General features: G+C 36.9%; 2 protein-coding genes across 2 annotated transcripts; one reads left to right on the forward strand and one right to left on the reverse strand.

The window, feature by feature from the left end:
- Positions 1-350: 350 nt before the first annotated feature.
- Positions 351-2,357, forward strand: LOC121255254 (protein FAR1-RELATED SEQUENCE 5-like). The gene is made up of 2 exons (XM_041155528.1): positions 351-1,095; positions 1,699-2,357. Exons 1-2 carry the CDS (start codon positions 351-353, stop codon positions 2,355-2,357), a joined length of 1,404 nt encoding a protein of 467 aa, XP_041011462.1.
- A 5,206-nt stretch (positions 2,358-7,563) lies between these two features.
- On the reverse strand, positions 7,564-9,239 carry LOC121256643 (low affinity inorganic phosphate transporter 1-like). Its single transcript, XM_041157484.1, has one exon. It carries the CDS (start codon positions 9,190-9,192, stop codon positions 7,579-7,581), a length of 1,614 nt encoding a protein of 537 aa, XP_041013418.1. The 5' UTR covers positions 9,193-9,239; the 3' UTR covers positions 7,564-7,578.
- Between the last annotated feature and the right edge of the window lie 5,225 nt (positions 9,240-14,464).

Consider the following 14,464-nt stretch of genomic DNA (forward strand, 5'->3'; position numbering starts at 1 on the left):
TATTTTTTTAGTTTAATGTCATTGATTTTTTTTTTTTCTTTTTGCAGAATGCTAGCTACCCAACTCCTCTCATGACTACAAGCTCTGCTACAAGTGGAAGAGTTGATATAGAGGAACCACCTCAATGTAGAGAAACTGATATTCCATGTACCTCTGGAATAGTTGAAGAAAGTAAAGAAGATAGACCAAATTCACAAGAAACTGAGGATGACATTGTCGGGACATCGCAGTTAAAGGATGAAGTTGGTGGTGATATGATTGAAGAACCAAAGTCGAGAATGGAGTTTAATTCTTTTGAAGAATTAATAGATTATTATAAGTAATATGCTAAGAAAAGCTGGTTTGGGGTAATGATAAGAAGGACTGATAAGGGGGAGGATGAGACTGTCCGATATGTCACTCTTGGTTGTGCCTGTGGTGGGAAGGCCCGGAATAGGACGTTGAATGTCACCAGACCACGTCCAACGGGAAAGACAGAATGTAAGGCAAAGATTAATGCCTTAAACGTTGATGGAAAGTTTCGGTTGACAACAATTCATAATATCCATAACCATGGCATTAGTCGAAATAAATCTCGCTTCTTTCGATGTAATAGAGAAGTGAGTGACTCTGTAAAAAGAGTCCTAGATATAAACGATATGGCTGGCAGCCGAATGAATAAGAGTTTAGGATCTTTCGTCGTTGGCACTGGTGGATTCGAGAACCTTCCAGTTTTAGAAAATGATTGTCGTAATTATATCGACAAGGCAAGACATTTAAGGCTTGGGAAAGGTGGTGTTGGAGCGCTTCGAGAGTATTTTTGTAGGATGCAGTACAAAAATCATGGTTTCTTTGCACTGATGGATTTGGATGATGACGAGAGGTTAAGGAATGTCTTTTGGGTAGACCCCCGTAATAGGGCAGCCTACCAATACTTCCGTGATGTGGTCACATTCGACACTACGTACCTGACGAATAGATATGGGATACCATTTGCACCATTTGTTGGGGTAAACCCCCATGGGCAGTCAATTCTGTTGGGAGCAGGATTGATTTCCAGTGAGGATACAGAGAAATTTGTCTGGTTATTTCAGACGTGGTTGCAGTGTATGGATGGTATTGCTCCGAAAGCTATTATCACCGATTAGGACAGAGCGATGAAAAATGCAATTGCTATTGTCTTTCCTGAAACACGACATCGACTTTGTTTGTGGCATATACTGAAAAAAAGTCTCCGAGAAGCTGTCCTCCTATGCTTCCTACATAAGTGGATGAAGAATGCATTGATGAAATGTGTATATGATACGCAAATTGTTGAAGAGTTTGAGAAATCTTGAGATCATTTTATAACCACTTACAAGTTGCATGAGAATGTCTGGCTGAAAAGTTTATATACTGAGTGTGAGTATTGGGTGTCGGCATTCTTGAAGGACTATTTTTGGGTTGGGATGAGTACAACACAACGTAGTGAGAGCACGAATGTTTTTTTCGATGGTTATGTTCATGCTAAGACAAACTTGAAAGAGTTTGTCGATCAGTTTGATAGTGCGTTGAAAAAAAAAATTGAGAGTGAAAATAATGCGGATTTCCATTCATTTAGCAATACCATTCCTTGCATATCTAGATCTCTTATCGAAAAGAGATTTCAAGAACTGTACACAAATGTTAAATTTAGGGAAGTTCAGATGTAACTTACTGGCATTATCAATTTGGATCCAGAGTTACTTAAGAGGGATGGTGCAGTAAAGACCTATCTGGTAGAGGACGAAATTCGGGTTAAAGAGATCACGAAGTTGGTTACGTTTTCTGTGGACTTCAATGAGGAAGATGCAGATGCTAAGTATTCGTGTGGTTTATTCCAGATGAGAGGTATATTGTGCAGGCACATTTTCGCTATATTTAAATGTAACGGGATAAAATCCCTACCAGAGAAGTACATCTTAGCTCGATGGAGGAAAGACATCAAAAGGAGATACACCTTAATCGATAGCAGCTATGATGCAGGGGATCAGCGGCCAGATGCTTGCAGATATTCAAGTCTATTAAAAACCTATTATCAAATGATTACTCATGCAGCGGGTTCAAAAAAACATATTAAGGATGTCACACAAAAGTTACATGCAATAATTGAATTATATAGTGAGTATCAAGAACCCCCATCGATGACCCTTACTGGTTTTGATGTTGGTTGTACTCAAAATGACACAACCACAGTGGGTAGCTCAAAACAAGTACTCAGTCCATTAGTTGTCAGAGGAAAATGCAGACTCCCATCTCTGAGGAGAGCATCCAGAATGTTGAAAGACATGCAGAAAGTTAAAGGAAAGACAAAGAAAACACTTAGTAAACCGGAAACAGAAATAGGTGCACATTATTGAAGCTTTAAATATACATGTTTAGTCGGGTAATTTTATTAATGCAAAAACTTACTTGTTGCCAATGGTACATGTTTATTAGAGAGATGGAAGAGATACACCAGTGCAGGACACGTGCAGAAATTTATTTGGCCCATCAGAAATATATATTTCTAATGTTGGTTACATGCAATTATATTATTTTTGGTATATTTACATTTGAATTGTTATATTTATGTATTGATTTTTTATTTATTTATTTATCACTAGCTTGTTCAAGACAAATTAGCTAATGTCATTAGTGGAACCCAGAAATAATGGTTGGGAGTCAAGAAAATGTAATATTTATGCGCTTTACAGTTGTTAATAGTAATATTGACATTACTCTAATTTTTACATATTAATCCTTACAGATACAATTTGGGTTGGATGAATCACAATTGGTTCAACTGTCGTTGGAACGCCCAAGGAATTAACTTACGTAATATTTTCATCGACTAGTTGGATTGTTTTGGAGTTTTTGCTGTAATTTGATTCGTGGATTGTATCACAATTTGAATTAGGTTTTCATTATTTTCTTTCTTTTTCTTTTTGGGGGTTACTTTAAGACAATAGTCCCTTTCTGCCATGATTTAGTAGCATATTAGAAGTTTTCAAGTTCACAAAAATGGATAGATGCTGTTTCTTCCACTCACAAAGAAATTACATCCTCATTACAGACTTTCATTGATGTGGAGAAGGATTTGACAGAGAGAGAAACTCCAATGGACAGATTGATTTGTGGAGATGTTGGGTTTTGTAAAACTGAAGTTGCATTACGTGCCATCTTTTGTGTAGTCTCGGCCAGTAAGCAAGCTATGGTTCTAGCACCGACAATTGTGTTAGCCAAGCAACATTTTGAAGTTATTTCATTGCGATTTTCTATGTATCGTGATATCAATGTTGGACTCCTGAGCAGGTTTCAGGTAGATTTGTTTATCTCTTGCAACTACAAAGTCTGAGGATACTAATGGGAATCATTTCTAATCCAATTTGAATTGCTTTCATTTGTTATAGTTTAGAGGGAAATATCCATATTCAAATTTAACTTTAGTCTGTTAGTGTTAGATGCATGTCATTATCTCCTTTGCCTATATGATTCCGATTCATTTCAGTCTTTATGCATATCAGAGTTCTAAATGCTTTCAGTACCTATTGTCTTATCCTAGCACACCATGATCTGTTGGCCTTGTTTGTCATTAGAGTATCTTTGTGACTCTAGATTATAACTTAGACCTCGTTTGCATATCAAGGTTGCAGTTTGCAAAGTAAACAACTGGTATACAGACTTAAAGGAAGTTGCTCCTTTGAATTGCATTACTTGTTTTATTCTATAAGTCAAATATTCATAAATAATATGTAATTATTACTTTGGCTTGAGATTGACCGGAACTATGATAATATGCAGAGCAAAGTAGAGAAAGAGCAATACCTGGATATGATAAAAAATGGTCGATTGGACATATATAGAAATAGATTGGCCTGGGTTTAAAAACTCAGCAATAACTGATTTTTTTTACGAGCATATATAGCCTGTTTGTTCCTCCAAATATATACTCCAATTTATTTTCATTCTATTTTTTCCTTACTTCACATGAAGGAAACAAGTGGGTTGAACGTGAAGGTGAAATTGTAAAAAGAGTGAACGTCCAGCATTTTCAACCCGCTCACTAGATTGGCATTGATCAGTTCAGTTTGATAGTTTTTTGGAAGAAACGTTAGTCATTTGTTGTAAGAGGCGTGTAATCATTATTATTGTCGGATTATTGTAAGCTGTAAAGTGTAATAGGCACGGGATAGACTTATTAAAGTCATTCCAGTATATGAGATGTGCTTCACATACGAAATTTTCTCTTTTGGGGTCATTTCTATAACCAAGTACATGTTCTGATTGGAAGAACAATTTGAAGAAGATACATGACTTTTTCTTTTCTATAGCTATACAAATTGAAGAAGATACATGACTTTTCTATAGCTATATAAATTGAAGAAGATCCAGGACTTATTAAAGTGCATAGCCTCCAATCTTACTCTTCTTGGCGGCATGCTTTAGTTTTTCCAGTGCAACAAGTCCCGAGTTGCCTAACTTTTGCCTATGCAAGGACCCGAAAACTGAAAAATAGAAAAAACAAAAACTAGGCTCTTGTATATCATTTAACTCTTGTATATCATTGTAACCTTCTATGTCTAGGCTCGTAGTGCCTTACACATTGGCATAAAATCATGTTTCTTCCACAACTGAAAAACAGAAAAAACAAAAACTAAAAAGAAACTAAAAAACTAAAAAGAAACTAATTAAAAATAGTCAAAACTCTTCCATTTATATGGGAACCCATTCCAAACTGATAAAAAACTAAAAATAGAATTGTGATAAAAATTCAAATAAAGTTCTGACTAACACAAAAAAATATCCATAACTATTCGTAGTTTAAATTACACATTCAGACTAAGTTCTAACATCACCAACATATAAACAATTTATATACACATAGCAACTAACTTCTAACACTAATCCTAAGTCACTTATAAAGGCAACACAAGTAACACGCTACAACAAATGCAAAGGTCCAATACACCCTGGAGTAATTTGCATGAACATCTTATTTGAGCTTCGCGAACAACAAGTGCCAACTCCTTCTTCACAACCTCATCATTTCTATTGGATAGCACTATCTCTCTCATCTCGATCTCATCCGCTCTCTTACGGAGATCAATCTTGCTCTTTTCGATCTTGTCGAGTATCTTCTCCAGCTCTTTCTTGATTCTTAACAGTTCATTGTGAGTTTCTCCAAGATCGTACTTTCTATATTCATCCCCCTCTACCCACTTGAAATACTTACAATATGGTAATCTCTAATCATTTTAAACATATTTTTGAAACTTGTTAGATGCACATAATATTAAAAAAATTTATTGAACATGAATGTAGTTACCTTCGTATTGTACTTTGGACACCCTAAGAAGGGCCGTCCTGGATTTCTTGCAGTAGATGAGTATCTCAATTGGGCTTCTACTTCACAAAAGCATAATGGTCGACCCAGAGTTCGTTTACCAAAAGATGAAGAAGAGTCCGTGGTGGATGATGACATATTTTTAAATTTAATCCAATAGAGTTTTTAGAAAAATACAACAACCAGGTGAATAAGTAATCAACTTGGATTTTATTTGCTTCCTACCATAAATGTTCACTTTCACGAAATAGGAAAATAAGGCCTTAATCATAGATATATTGTTTTCTTATACATGAGGTTTACAGGTACTATGTACCATTATTGTGGATACAAAAAATACAAATTCATATTTTAAACTGTCATACCCACTTTTGCTGTCTTAAACTGTCATAGAATATTTACTGCATAACACCCATGGATGCAATATTTGGAGAAATATAGCTAACTTGAGATCGATAAAATATACCACATAGTACGTATATAGCTAGTGTCATCTAAAAGCCAATTAATTTGATTGATGGAGGTTGATTGAAGCCTTCAACATAATTCAAGGCCAAGCATGCTATGATGAGAGTACTCTACATCATTATTAATGTACGTATGTTTATACTTACTGAATTATAGTACTATCTTTCATTATAACAATGATGAAATTATCAACAACAATAATTGATATTGTCTAAATCAAATAAATCAGTTGCAATTTTGAATCTAAAACAAATGCTATTTCGAATCAGTGAGAGTTTCCAAATCTCCCATTTACGGTTAGGGTTAGGGTTTCCAGAAATTCAAAATCAAGTGCTAGAGAAATTCGAATCTCCCATTTACGGTTAGGATTTCTAAATCAAATGCTATTTCGAATCAATGAGAGTTTCCAAATCTCCCATTTACGGTTAGGGTTAGGGTTTCTAGAAATTCGAAATTAAATCCATACCAATTCGATGATTTTGAGAACACCCACCTAGTTTTAGGGCATGCGAGGTGTGAAAATGAGATCAAGAGCATGAGAACAACCTGTGACGCCCTTCGTGTTTCGTCTGGCAGCACATCGGTGGGCAAGGTTGTCTGAGGAGAAGCTTGTGGCCCCCATCGTACCTTCGTGGGGGAATGGTCTTCGAAGGAAGCTTGGGAAGCTTGGAGGTGTGAACACATCGAGGTGAAGATTGGGGTTCTTCATCATCTTCCATGGGTGTGTTCGTCTTCAGCAGAATCATTCTAGGGGTTAATGGACCCATTTTACAAGTTTTGACGATGACCCGGACCTAAGAGCCGAACGGTGCGTTTAACTTAAATGGAAACGTACCGTTTCAATAATGCTGAGTTGGAACCCGGGTACGTGGCTTGTCCCCCGTCCCGGGTGCAACCAGCTTTTTTGTTTTAAAAATGTATAGTTATCTACGAGATGATCCTTTCATCAATAACAGTTTCAATTTGGTGTTTTAAAAAAAATGGACTTTCAACCTTTTTTAAGTTCTTTAAACTCTTTTTATAAATAGAGAATACACTAGTCACAAATGGATTATATAAAAATAATTTCACAAACTGATGTAGCATGATGTGCTTCATCATATTGTACTTTTATTATAAAGTAGATCTAATGAATTACATAAAGAGGTTTAAGGTTGTTAAAAACATTTTTTAAGCTTCTAAACTCAAGCTAAAAGTAGTAATTGGCTTAATATAACCATATATATTGTAGCCAACTAAATCTTTTGTGGGAAAGGAGAGGAAGAAATTAACATCTCCAAACGAGATAATTATTTCATGAAGTCAATTTCACATATAACATATGATCAACTATATATACTTATGTAGTGTCGAAAGAGATCAGAAGATATATTGGAGAATGCTCTGATATTTACATCATACAATTACAATTAATATTTGAGAAAACGAGTTTTCACAGCTCAACCTATAGCTAATTGTGGTATATATGTTGCATATTATATAGACGTGGAAATTGGGGATCGATCGATTACAATCAATTATCAATGATGCATCTGCACAATGTTACTAGTACTTGTTAACATATATATTAATTAATCACAGATCATACATTCCTTAATTAATCCAAGGTAGCTAGAAACAAAAATGAACTAATTAAACAAAATTTGAGTCGAAGTTACAGACAGATCATAAACAGAGGCCGAAAATCAAACCAAATTATTGAAGTACTAGAGATAAGCAAAAAGAGAAAAAAAAAAAAAAAAAAAAAAAGAAAAAAGAAAAAAAACCTCTACAGTAAGACTAATTAATTAAGCCGTTTCAACCACTTTCTTGTTGGATTGCTCTTGATCATCTCCTTCATCCTCCCTCGACATTTCCTCCAGAGATTTTCCCTTGGACTCCGGCACCAAAAATGTGAAGAAGAACCCGACCACATTGACCACTGCGAGCACAAGGAGAGAATTTCTCATTCCAATTCCGGCTGGGTATCCCGGATCAGCCTTTGACTGGTCTTGGTTTTGCGACGCATACAAGAACCCAAAAGATCCCACTATTGCACCTGCTTTCCCTGCAGCTGCTGAAATACCATGGCATGTTGATCGAAGCCTCGCCGGGAAAATCTCTGCCGGCACAATGAATGTAGTGCTATTTGGCCCGAAATTGGCGAAGAAGAAGGTGAGGGCATACATGACAACGAAGCCTATGTGGTTGGTTTTTTCTGTCCAGTGGTGGTAAGGAATTGCGAGAGCAAACATGAAAACTGACATGAAGAAAAACCCAATTATCTGAATGGCAAACCTTCCAATATAGTCGATGAGAAGGACCGTTGCCCAGTACCCAGGAACTGTGCCACACAGTGCAATCAGGGTTTGAGCCCTCGCAATCTTGTAGAGCTCCTCAAGGGCGCTCATGGTTTTTGGCTTAGGGATCCAACCAACTGCACTGAAGATGTCTTTCTGGAAAAGATTCTGGCTATAATAAGCAATGTCTACTAAGAACCACGTCGTTGTCGTCCCCAACAAGTGCAGCCCATGCCGAGAGAGAAATTCTGAAGAGAACAACCCGAAAGAGTTTCTTTTTTCAACCACTTCGTCCTCCTCTTTGATCACGGCCTCCTTCCCTGATTCAATATCGACTTTCAAAACCTTCGCCATGTCTTCGCGAGCTTTCTGTTGATTCTTGGCAACTAAGGCAGTGTATCGAGGGGTTTCCGGCATTTTCATGCGCCAATAATAAGTCATTGCAGCAGGAACTGCACCGAACATGAGAATGATCCGCCATGCATAGTCCGCCTGAGGGACAGTCGATCCAGTTGGATCCTCGGAGTAAGCCCTGGCAGGGAAGAGAACCTGAAAGATGCTGGAGACAACTATAGCCACAGCGCCGCCACACAGAATGCCAAACCCTTGCATGGCGAAAACTGCAGCAATAAAAGCCCCCCGAGTTTTCTTGTTAGCATACTCCGCCATGATAGTTGCAGACAGTGGGTAATCTCCGCCAATTCCAAACCCAAGCCAGAACCTGAAAAAACACACAGTCGCAATAACCGAGTTTGGGGTGCTCCCAAAGGAAAGCCCGGAACCGACGGAACAGAAAACCATGAGCATGAGCGTGATGCCATAGACGCGCTTCCGACCCAACCTGTCGCCGAGCCACCCAAAGAAAAGCTGTCCCGTTAGTGTTCCGCAGAAAGCGACTCCATTAACCGCTGCGGCTACGTTAGGCGGCAGACTACCGGGCTTTGACGATCCCTCGACGTGATAATATATGCGACCGAGAAGCTTCGTGACGAGGGAAATAGAGAAAAGATCATAGGAATCGGTGAAGAACCCCATGCCGGCGATCACCACTGCAGTGAAGTGGTAAAGCTGAGTCTTGGCTTTGTCCAGCACGTCCAGGACCTTAAGCTGGTCTGAGGCCATGGTGGAAATCCTTAATTAGATTTCGATCTATACCCTAAACTTCTTCTTCTTCTTCTTTGTACGCTCTCCTGCAAAAAGTGAGACCGATGGAGGAGGAGATCTTTGATTTATAGGTAATCCACAGAAACGGCGTCTCTAAGAAATGTCGAACCCTAGCTGGCGCTCTTCTATCGGAAGAAGGAATCCTTCGTGGAATTTCTGTTGCGGTTTTCTCTGAGATATTTGGGAAAAATAATCTTTGTGATATACCTCAGATGGAGGAATAGATCCGCCTTTTTTTCAGCAAAAATTAAAGGTTTTAGAACTAAAACTAAACATAAATGAATTAATAACGTATAATTAATTTATCTATAGCAAATGCCGATCGAGCATCTTGATCTTAAAATTCCTATATTATAGTCCAAGATCTATGCGGAAAATTAATGAACACATACATTGAAAAGGTTTGATGATCAATAATTACCTGTTTAATGATATTATCCGGTTATATTTTAATGAGAATTGATATTTTTTTAGGATATGCAAGTCTCGCATACTCTCTTCAAAAAAATTATTTAAATCTAGAAACTACATGAAAAAATTATTCTTTTTTATTGATGGACTCTTTTTTCTCAAAGGGAGTGTACGGAGCTTGCACATTATTAGATTGTATCTAGAATTACCCTATTTTAATATACATAATTGAAGCAGAATTAAAATTATTTATAGAAAAACCAAGTGAATAATCACTTATAAAATTATGTCTATTAATATATGTATATAATGCCAAGCACCTTATATATTGAATTTTCATAACATATAGTGCTGGGCCCTATCTTCCAAGTGTGGAGCGAATTCTGTGTGGTTCAGGGTCACTGCTCTGTGAGGCCCATGGGCCTCATGGCCATGTGAAGGCTGAAAATGCAACGAAAATGCCATCTCGGGACAAGAAAGGAAGGGTCGACCCACACGTGTCTGCGTAGCCTTTCTAAAAGGATATGACCTTAATGGAAGCGCCGATAACATGGAACCTAATGAATCTTAGAAAGATACGTACCCTCTTCATGTGGACGTGATTAAGGGCCGGTTTGAATCCTAATAGCCTACATACCAAAAACAAGAGTGGGAAGCCAAACGGTTTGCCTTCGAAAAAAGTTTTAAGGATGAGTAAGTTTTATACATTCTTTTTGAAAAAAATTAATAATTTAAGACTTATATGAAAAATTATTTTTTTAAAAAAGTAATTTTACATACAACTGTGAAATGCTTAAATGCCACATAATCGCTTTGAAAAAAAGTGGAGTCTACTATTAAAAAATTATTATTATTATTATTTTTTACGTGAATCATATGTTTTATTTACTTTTTTCAAAACGATTACGTGGCAGTTGCACAATTCACAGTTATAAATATATTTTCTCTTTTTTAATAATGAACCCTACTTTTTTCAAAAAGAGTGTGCGAGTCTTCGTAGGACTGTATCTAGCATTACTTGTAGACATATAGAGTGGACCCTAAAATATTTATTATTGTCCATGTGAGTTTTTTTACCAACATCAAATGCCTAATAAATGTTATTGAATCTATTTCATGTCTATTTCTGTCACATGTGCTTGGGGATAGGATCTTGAAGAGGGGGGAGAAGGGTTGTGATGTCGTGATGAGGAAGAACTCATAACAGAAGTGAAGAGAAGAAGATTGAAGAAGGTTAACGGCTTTAACTGTCACATTAATAAAATGGTGAGTTTTAGGTAGTGTGCGACTTGTAGCATATGGTTAGTTTGTTGTTGTTTGTAAGTGTTGCTTAATGTGTTTCTATTTTGAGCAGTTTAGTTAAACGGTGCGTTTGAGTTATTAGATGTATAAGCTGCGTTTAATGTTTGTAGTTTTGTGTTTTGGAATTCTTCATGCTTTGTGATTATAAAAGCAGTTTCATGGCCTGTGTAAAGTCCATCTTGGATCATTGAAGTTTCAGTCTTTAGAGGTTGGGAATTCCTCGAAAATTCCCTGTCAATGTTCATCAATGAAATCTTGCGTTTAATCACTTTGTGTTCATGTTCTTGCATTCTTTCTTAATTGTTCTTGCAATTCTTGGGGATTGAAGTTTAGTTCAAGCAGTGCAGTAGTGTTCTTGTTATCAAGAATGTTACAATTTCTCTCGTACTTGAGACTCAAGTTCTGTTTGGATTCAGAAATGAGTTGAATAAAATATTGTTAGAATATTATTTTTAATATTATTATTGTTTTGAAATTTGAAAAAATTGAATTATTTATTATATTTTGTATGAAAATTTGAAAAAGTTGTAATAATAAGATGGGATTTGAAAAAGTTTTAATATTATTAAAAAATTTTTATTCTTAATCTGAAAGAACAAGCTTGAGCCCAACATCACCTGCATAAAACTTTGTTATGCCAACGCGAGGATATAGACTACCAAGATGGATGGTGCGGGTGGCCTTGTGCGTTATAATAAAATTTAAATGAGTAGATTTATCATTTTTTAGATAATTAATAATTTACATACTATTATAGTAAACATTTAAGCTTAAAATTTGACTATAAATTTACTCAAATTTTGATTAAATATTCTACGAATTGGAGATAGCATGTAATTGAATATGAATTAATGATTAAATTCACATTCTCTCAAGGAGCTCAACTTATGATACAAAGTGTTACGAAGGCAAATGGCAATGACAATGATTGTAGGATGAATTGGTGAGGATGCATTTTGTGGGTTGTCAGGACCAGGATCATAATTGTAGGTTGCAATTATGGATGGGGTCACAATCACTTTGTCACATGTGGGTTGAATGAAGTCAATAATTGCAAAGCCAGTCAATAAGCCGACGTTATTTAGCTATTTTTACAAGGATTGAGGAGACTGAAGTGGTTCAAGTGTTAAGGGCATGTGGTCCAGTTGCTTTGTTATTTGTTATTTGCACCCAAGTGACATTAGGCCCACTAGTATCCCATGTCTCGTATGCTTTCTGTTATTTTTTTGCATTCTGATTGGTTTAAGTCATAAGGAGAGTCAGTGTGTGGAATCCCTGGTTGTTATTAGTGGCCAGGTTGGCCATAGTCAGTATCTTGAATAATATTCTAGAAACTCAATTAATTTTCTCTCTCTTTCTACACTATTGTAGAGGTATTCACCCTCGAAGTGAGATTACAAACAATCAATTTTGTGCTATCAAATCTGTGTGTGACAATCTTAGTACCAGATATTGGATCCGGAAAGTTTGTTCATGGCTGAAGGAACACGCATGGGTCAATTACAGGATCGCTTGGCTTCTCTAAAAAAATCCACTAATTCTCAGTGCAAGACCATAGAAATTGAGATGCTTGCTCTGAAATGCCTGTCCCATTCAATCATTCAACAATTGGCTGCCATGACATTGGAGATGCTGAAGAAGAACTAGAATTCATCCCATGGAGAGTCCTATGCTTCTCACTTGCACAAAGAGGAACACTTGGAGTCAGAAGGGGAGTCATTTCCCAGGTCAGTGCGTATAGAATTCCCTAGCTTCTGAGGGAAGACCCACGTGGGTGGTTGTATAAGGCCAACAATTTTTTTTTTTTTTTTTGCTTTTTTATAACACTTTGCCTTAACAAAAATTGAGATTAGCCTATTTTTATTTGGATGGGCAAGTTTTAATTTGATTCCAGGACTTAGAAGAAACTGGAAATCTTGGCAATTGGGAGGACTTTAGAAAGTCCATTTTGACTCGATTTGGTCCCTGCTCCTATGATGACCCTATGGAGTCCCTTACTAGACTCAAACAAAATGGCATTGTGGAAGAATACAAGTCTAAATGTGAGGCACTATTAATAGATAAAGGGGTTTGTCTGAATCATATAAGTTGAATTATTTTTTAAGTGGGTTGAGGGATGACATCCGACTGCCAGTGAGGATGTTCAATCCAAACAACCTACTCACTAGTTAGAGCTTGGCTAAGATCTAGGAGGAGCACATGGGGATTATGAAGAGAAGTCCTAGAGGGTTACACCCAGACTCTGAGCCAGGGTTATCGAAATACCCTAGTACATCCATTGTGACTACCCAGAAAGGGGGACCAAGGCTCTAGTCCCTGTCCAAAAGATAAATCCACAGTAAATAAAGGAGAGCAATGAGAGATGTATCTACTATTATTGCGATTCAAGTGGAATTTGGGCCACAAGTGCCCAAATCCTAAATTGTTTCTAATTGAAGATGTGGAGGAAGAAATTAGTGATAACTCTCAAATTGAGAAAGAAGATGAACCCATAACAGAAGAGGACTTCGAATTAAAACTTAAAAACTGTCAGCCAGAGATTTCTCTACATGCTCTTATTGGATCCCAAAGCCCTAAAATCACGAGAGTTAGGAAAGAGTGGGCAGTCAAGAAATTACACTCATAATTTTCTTGATCCTTCAGCTATTAGAGGGGGAAATATCCCAATCAATGGTGCTGAGAAGGTTAAGATTACGGTTGCCAATGTGGAGTAGATTACCCAGCAAGGGAAAGTGTCATAAATTGGGGTTTAAGGTGCATGACACTCATTTCACCACATCTGTTCATGTTTTGGTGTTTGTAGGGTGTGACATGGTGTTATGGGTCCAATGGCTAAGGGAATTGGATTCTTTGGAATTTTGAGGACCTTTCAATGGAATTTCAGTAGAATGAGAAAATTGTTCATTTAAAGAGGCTGAGCCTTTTAGCTTGCATTAGGAAATGGGTATTAACAAACACAACAAACTGAAGAAAAGGGGATTGCAACTTCAATTAATTAAGGAAGAAAATCTACCTTAGTCTAGGGTTATTCATTAACCTATCTAGAGCCTCATTAACCAGTATTCTAATGTATTTGGGGAGCCAAATGGCCTGCCTCTTCACAGAACTTAAGACCTTTAACATTCTCCCTAATACCCCTATTTATGTGCAACACTATAGATATCCATACTTTCAAAATGATGAAATAGAAAATATTCTGAAAAAGTTGTTAACTACATTAGTGATTCAGCCAAGCCAAGCCCCTTATTCCTCTTGTGTTTTGCTAGTAAGAAAGGCTTATGGCTCTTGGAAGATGTGTGTGGATTGTAGGGCATTAAACAATGTGACTATCAAAGATAAATACCTTATTTTTGTGGTTGAGGAGCTATTAGATGAGTTGAATGGAGCCCAGTTATTCTCAAAGTTGGACTTGCGTTCAGGTTATCACCAAATTAGGATAAGGGCAAAGGATATTCCTAAAACTGCTTTTAGGACACATGGAGACCACTACAAGTTCTTGGTCATGCCATTTGGGTTG

The sequence above is a fragment of the Juglans microcarpa x Juglans regia genome, chromosome 3D (assembly GCF_004785595.1).
Source record: "Juglans microcarpa x Juglans regia isolate MS1-56 chromosome 3D, Jm3101_v1.0, whole genome shotgun sequence".
NCBI lineage: Eukaryota > Viridiplantae > Streptophyta > Magnoliopsida > Fagales > Juglandaceae > Juglans > Juglans microcarpa x Juglans regia.